Here is a 5,911-nt window from a genome sequence, read left to right as displayed (position 1 = left end):
ACCTGGCCCCTTGCCCTTGCTCCCGCTCCTCCTCCTCCTATTCCCCTATAGGAAACTTCCCCCACACCCATAGTAAACTCGTTCCTTCCACCTCCTTCTCTCCATAGGGAACCTGCCCACCTCTTTCAGAAGCCTCCCCTCCCTCCCTAGCCTACTCCGCCCCCCTATAAGAAACCTCCCCTGCCTTAGGATATCTCCCCCTTCCCCCAGTGCAAACCCGCTTTCCTTACTCCTCTACAGAAAACCTCCTTTCCCTATAGAAAATTTGTCTCTTCCTCCAGTATAGGAAACCTGCCATACTACTCCTCCCCTATAGAAAACTTGTCCCTCCCTTCCCGTCTTGATACTCCTCCCCAGTGAGGCTACCAGCCTCCCCTTTATCAGAAATCTGCCCTCTCTTTTAGAAAACTTGCCCCCCTCTTCGTCTTCCTCCTCCCCTATAGGAAGCCTACCCATCCTTGGTCATAGGAATCAATTCTCCCACCCCACCTTCATCCTTTCTTCCAGGGGATCACCCCAGGATACCCCAATCATTTCCTATGTGTGCGCGCGAAGAGACGGCCCAAAGGGGAAACAAACACAGGTCAACCAAAGTCCGCCCCCTGGCCTCCCCTGGCCCAGTCGGCTGTCAGGGAAAGCCCAGCGGGGCGGGGGCGGAGAGAGGGGGGAATGGGGCGGCTGACGTCACTTCCGCCCAGGCCTGGCAGTGGCTGAACCTGGTGGTGCTCGGGGGCAGCAGTAGCAACCGCAGCAGCAGCCGCAGCCGCAGCCGCAGCAGCAGCAAGCAGCAGGAGGAGGAGGAGCAGGGGAGGAAGGAAGGACCGTTCGGCCTCGCTACCCGCCTCAGCGCACCCCGGGCCCAGCGGAACACCCAGCCAGGGCCGCGACTCCGCGGGCCTGCGCCACGCACGGAATTGGGGCCCGGCCGGATGGGCGCCTGAGCCTCGGGCCCCTCAGCGCCCTGGATCGGGGCCGGGTGAGGGTTGCGGCGGGGTCGGAGGCGGACGCGGGGCCTGAGGGCGAGGAGCGGGGAAGCCGGGCCCCCTTGAGCGTGCGAGGCCGGCGTCCGGCCTCGGAGCACATCCTGAGCGCCCCGGGGTTAGAGGGCCGGGCGGGGAGAGGGGGGCAGGGCCGGCCTGGGCTCTGCGGGGGAGGGGGGAGCCGGGACGGACCGGTCGACAGCCGGTGTATAAGGTTAAGGCTTTGGGGGCCTGCAGGGAGGAGGAGGCAGGGGCAAGGTGTGGAGAGGAAACAAAGTGGCCAGGGCCTGACGGGGGTATCATCCAGAACAGGGACAAAAGGAGGGGGCTGCAAACCTGGGTCTGGGGGAGACAACGGGAAAGAGCTGCTGGCCTGGAGGGGCGGGACAAAAGGAGTAGGCATTGTGATATTTGCTTAAAAAAGAAAATACTGTCCAGCAGCGAGAGGAAGGGAAGTTGGACCCCATATTGGATCGTGCTGGGCATCTTGAGGAGAGGCCGTCGTTCTGTGCGGGTGGGGGCCCCTCGCAGTGTCGGAGGGTAACTTTACTTTGAGAGTCGTTGCACTGGAGGGTCCCCCTCCGGAAGGCACGGTGAGTCTGTTTTCCCTTTTGGCATCTTAACCTTGCTCCCTATCGCCTTTCCTCAGCCCTAGTTCAGAGCTCCCGGAAGCTGAGAGCAGGATGTTCCGGTTCATGAGGGACGGAGAGCCTGAGGATCCCATGTTCCTCATGTGAGCCCCCCACCCTCTCATACCAGGGCCCCCCCCCCAACGCCCTATGCCAGGACACCCCCCAACCCCCAGCCTGGGGAAGGTTGGGATAGACCCCCGAGTTCTCCATTTGGGGGTTAGTACTCAGTTTTAGTGTTTGTTCTGGATCTCTCTTTGCCTTAGTTTCTTCGTGTTTTCATTTGAGAAGGAAGGCACCCAGGCATGGGGCTTGTCCTCCTGACATGCCTTCTTTTGTGCTTTCCACAGGGACCCTTTTGCTATTCATCGACAACACATGAGTCGGATGTTGTCAGGAGGCTTTGGCTATAGCCCTTTCCTTAGCATCACAGATGGGAGCATACCAGGGGCTCGACCTGCTACTAGAAGGATGCAGGTAATAGGGCAAAATATTTAAGACTCTGTCAAACTTTGAGATTGGGAAGGAACTTGAGGAAAAATCCCTGCCCTGCCTCTCCCATGAGGGGAGGGGGAACCAAATTCCTGCTGCTTAAAAAGAGAATCAGGGTAAACTTGGGGAGGTGGGCCTAACCCTAGGTTTATTGGGAAGGGGAGAGGTTTATATTCTAATTCTACTTCTTGTCCATGGACCTGTAGGCTGGAGCTATCTCACCCTTTGGGATGCTGGGAATGGTAAGTCCTCATTCCCCTACATCTCCCCCAAGCTGTGTTCTTTGTTCTCCTTCAGTATTATTTTCAGATCTATCCCTTTAAGAGGTCTTTTGGAGTAACTACAGTGGTACCTCCTCTTCCCCTCCCCCCTTTCATATTCAGTGTTCACAAAACTTTAATATGCTTTAATATATGTGTACAGCGTTACATATTTCTTAACTATTAACTAGAGATCCAGAATCTCTAGAAAGAGGACTCCTTTTCTTTCCCTTTTTTATGGGTCCTGTTTTGTTATTGTGTGTGTGTTGGGGAGCAGTTAGTATTGGTTCTTGATAGGTAAAAATCCATTGACTCTGTGTTGAGTTCTTAGAAGAAGGGGAGGGTCGGGAAGCCAGGAAATGGAGAAGAAGAATGAAGCCAGAAAGGGAGAAGAAGAGGTCAGTGTTGTTTTAGCCTGTTTCGATAGGGAGATTCAGGGTATGCTCAAAAGGATTTAGAGCTGGAAGGGACCCAGATCTTCTAATCTACAAAAATCTACAAAGTCTGCAAAGTAATCTGCAAAGTCAAACAGGTATTTGTTGGCAAGGCAAAGATTTGAACTCCGGTCCTCTGACTCCAGATCTAGTGCTTTTTCCACTAAACCACACTGCCTCCCAAGAAGTCTTAGAACAGATGACCAGGTGTGAGGGGGAAAGGAAAGCCAGGCCATTCTTAGGGTTGATGAAGAAACCTAGAGTTTATTGATTTTTCCTGAGCCTTTTCTTCTAACTCTCCTTCCCTAGACAGGTGGCTTCATGGACATGTTTGGGATGATGAATGATATGATCGGGAACGTGGTAAGCCTCTTGCCCTTAATCTTCTTAACCTTTTGGCCCTAAATAATAGCCCAATTCCAAGGATTCCTCTTTTTCTATAAAGGGGCTCACTAAAAAGTTAGACCCTTGAATTCTGAGTTGGAAGTACTCACATAAGGACATAATGTCAGATCCCTACTCAAGAAGCCTGAGCAAGACAGGGATTTCACATTAGGCATCCAATTTAGGGGAGAATCTCTTTAATTTCTTCAAGATCACTTGTGAGTTCTCACAGTACTAAGATAGAGACAAAGTTAAAAACAAGTTGAGATGCTAGAAGGACTATCTGGTAAGGGTGAGATCCCCTCCCTCCCCAACCAGTTCATTTCCAGCCTCCCTCTTTTACAGGAGCACATGACAAGTGGAGCCAACTGTCAGACCTTTTCATCCTCCACTGTCATCTCTTACTCCAACCTGGGTGACGGCGCTCCCAAAGTCTACCAAGAAACATCTGAGATGCGCTCAGCACCAGGTGGGGTAAGTGCTGTGGGGAGATGGTAGAATGGCTCTGGATCCACAGTGCTGGACTGGCTCCCTATGGACCCCACCTCTGTCAAAGTAGGTGGTGCTAGATGTCATCCAGAAAAACACTGGGGTGTTTCTCAGAATTGTTTGAGGGAAATTTTGACCACAGGTACTGTCAGTAGAAACTTGGATGCAAGGTAGCTAGATATATAACAAGCTATCCATCCTTTTTTCAGATCCGGGAAACCAGGAGAACAGTGAGGGACTCTGATAGTGGACTAGAGCAGATGTCCATTGGGCATCACATCCGAGACAGGGCACACATCCTCCAGCGTTCCCGAAATCACCGAACTGGGGACCAGGAAGAACGGCAGGACTACATCAATTTGGATGAGAGTGAGCCTCCTTAAGTCTGACCTTTCTACTTGCTGTTCTCATCATTCTTGCCCAGTAGTTCCCGTCCTCTAATAAAATACTTCAGGGCTTCAGACAAAGGAGAGGCACTCCTTGAAAGCTAAGGAAGTTATCATTGGTGTATTTTCTCTGACTACCCTTTTTCTTTCATTATCCAACCTCATTTTCTCCTGGCTTTTTCAAATTAACAAATGCTTATGGAGTTCCTGTTATATTCAGGGTACTATGGTTATTGCTGAGGAGATGAAAAGAAGTCCTCTTGTGCTTTCTATTTTCTTCTCTGTGGAGGCAGGGAGGCACTAGGACTCTAGAGTACCTCCCACTCACTAGTTGCTGACCCTTGACTTAGACTAATAGTCTCTTCCCTTGTCTTCCTGCTTTTAGAAGGATGTTAACCATGCCTACTTTTTGCATCTGCCTCTTGAAATTCACCTGCACCAGGAATCCAACTCCATTCTGTGTATTCCCTCCTCAGGTGATGCTGAAGCTTTTGACAATGAGTGGAGGAGAGAGACATCCCGATACCGGCCACAGCGACCCCTGGAATTTCGTCGGCATGAGGCTACTGGGGCCGGTGGGGGTAGAAGGGCTGAGGGACCCCCTCGGCTGGCTATACAGGGCCCTGAGGATTCCCCCTCCCGACAGTCACGACGCTATGACTGGTGAGGGCCCCCAGGTGCTCTCATAAGTGTTGGTGGGGAAAGGATCATAGGTGAGGGATGAAGTCCCTCAGTCATTCCTCTGGCATTTGGAGGAAACCCACTTGTTCCTAATATTTTAGAGTGTGGGAGTGGGATGAAGATCCTCTTAGAGCCTATTTTGGTGATATAGGTCTCAGCTGATCTAGGAAAGGAAAGAAATTCTCCTAAATTGGAGAGTTGACCACAACCACCAAGACCCTCATCATCCAGCTTCTGTTTTCCCCTCTTCCTTCCTTCCTTCCATCCTTCCTTCCTATATGACAAGCTTTCTCTCCCACCACCTCTAGGTACATTCTGTGAGGGTTAAGAAAAATGACCCCTCGGAATAATTCCCTTCCCCCAGTTTAATATTGAATAGAGGTGAGCTGGTCCCTTCGAGCTTAGGAAGCCTTAGGGGGAGCTTTTCACTGCCCCTTTACTGCTTTTACTCGGCCCATCTCCCCTTGTTCAATCTCACCCTCCCATAGTGAATTTACTGACTTTTTTTTCCTGTTGCTCCCTAGTTTCTTGATTTTTTTTTCCTCCCCTTTAGCCCCTAATAAGTACAAAGTCCCTTAGGATAAGTTCTGGGGGTAGGAGCCCCATTTCCTCCCCAAAGGTTTATTAGTGGCCATTGGATCCTTTCTCATCACTACCTAGAAGTCCCATGTTTGGGGCTGTGCCCCCTCCCTACTAGCTGGGTAAGGGGTGGGTATTGGGTCCTTTTTCCTCTTGTCCTCTAATCCTATGCCCCCATGCACCTATGTGTGCACTCAAACACATACACACACAGACACACACACACACACACACACACACAGTCTTGTCTGTCTCTGCGTCCCCTTGCGTTTGTGTGTGTATGTAACTTGTAACTTTATGGAATAAAGGGGAATGGAAAAGAGAGTTTTTAGGAATGTGGTTCTGTTTTGTTCCCAGTCCCACAACAGCTCTGATCTCCAAGCTGTCGCATTTCCTTTTCTTGATCCTAATTTGCTTGATCTCCCATTCACTGTCACTCTTATTTTCTTCTCCCACCTCCCATTTCTTCCAGCACCCTTCTCATACAACTTGGGTACAGTGCCTGGTTGCTGGTTTAATTGTCATTGTTTCACACTCATGTAGAAGAGAGTTGGGCATAAGCTAAAGGAATTAGTTTGAACTCTTCTCTGGCTCCTT

The 5,911-nt window shown here is 50.9% G+C and overlaps 1 protein-coding gene across 2 annotated transcripts; it reads left to right on the top strand.

Moving 5' to 3' along the window:
- The first annotated feature begins 684 nt into the window (after positions 1-684).
- MLF2 (myeloid leukemia factor 2) lies at positions 685-5,638 on the top strand. Of its 2 annotated transcripts, XM_020994145.2 has the most exons (8): positions 685-976; positions 1,630-1,713; positions 1,960-2,086; positions 2,308-2,343; positions 3,105-3,158; positions 3,525-3,653; positions 3,878-4,037; positions 4,531-5,638. In XM_020994145.2, the coding sequence occupies exons 2-8, from the start codon at positions 1,664-1,666 to the stop codon at positions 4,719-4,721; spliced, it is 747 nt and encodes a 248-aa protein (XP_020849804.1). In that variant the 5' UTR covers positions 685-976; positions 1,630-1,663; the 3' UTR covers positions 4,722-5,638. The 2 variants fall into 2 exon arrangements, with proteins under 2 accessions (XP_020849804.1, XP_078011712.1); XM_078155586.1 differs by lacking the exons at positions 685-976; positions 1,630-1,713 and adding an exon at positions 1,419-1,573.
- Positions 5,639-5,911: the final 273 nt, after the last annotated feature.

This window comes from Phascolarctos cinereus, unplaced genomic scaffold (genome assembly GCF_003287225.1).
Source record: "Phascolarctos cinereus isolate Bilbo 61053 unplaced genomic scaffold, phaCin_HiC Scaffold_1;HRSCAF=81, whole genome shotgun sequence".
Lineage (NCBI taxonomy): Eukaryota > Metazoa > Chordata > Mammalia > Diprotodontia > Phascolarctidae > Phascolarctos > Phascolarctos cinereus.
The sequence above is the reverse complement of the archived record's forward strand: the minus strand, read 5'-3'. Positions and strand labels throughout refer to the sequence as shown.

Bases quoted from the DNA above. Each gene is read 5' to 3' on its own strand.
- MLF2 (XM_020994145.2), top strand. From the start codon at position 1,664: ATGTTCCGGTTCATGAGGGACGGAGAGCCTGAGGATCCCATGTTCCTC. The intron at 1,714-1,959 runs GTGAGCCCCCCA...TGCTTTCCACAG, and splicing joins GAGGATCCCATGTTCCTCAT to GGACCCTTTTGCTATTCATC. The intron at 2,087-2,307 runs GTAATAGGGCAA...ATGGACCTGTAG, and splicing joins CTGCTACTAGAAGGATGCAG to GCTGGAGCTATCTCACCCTT.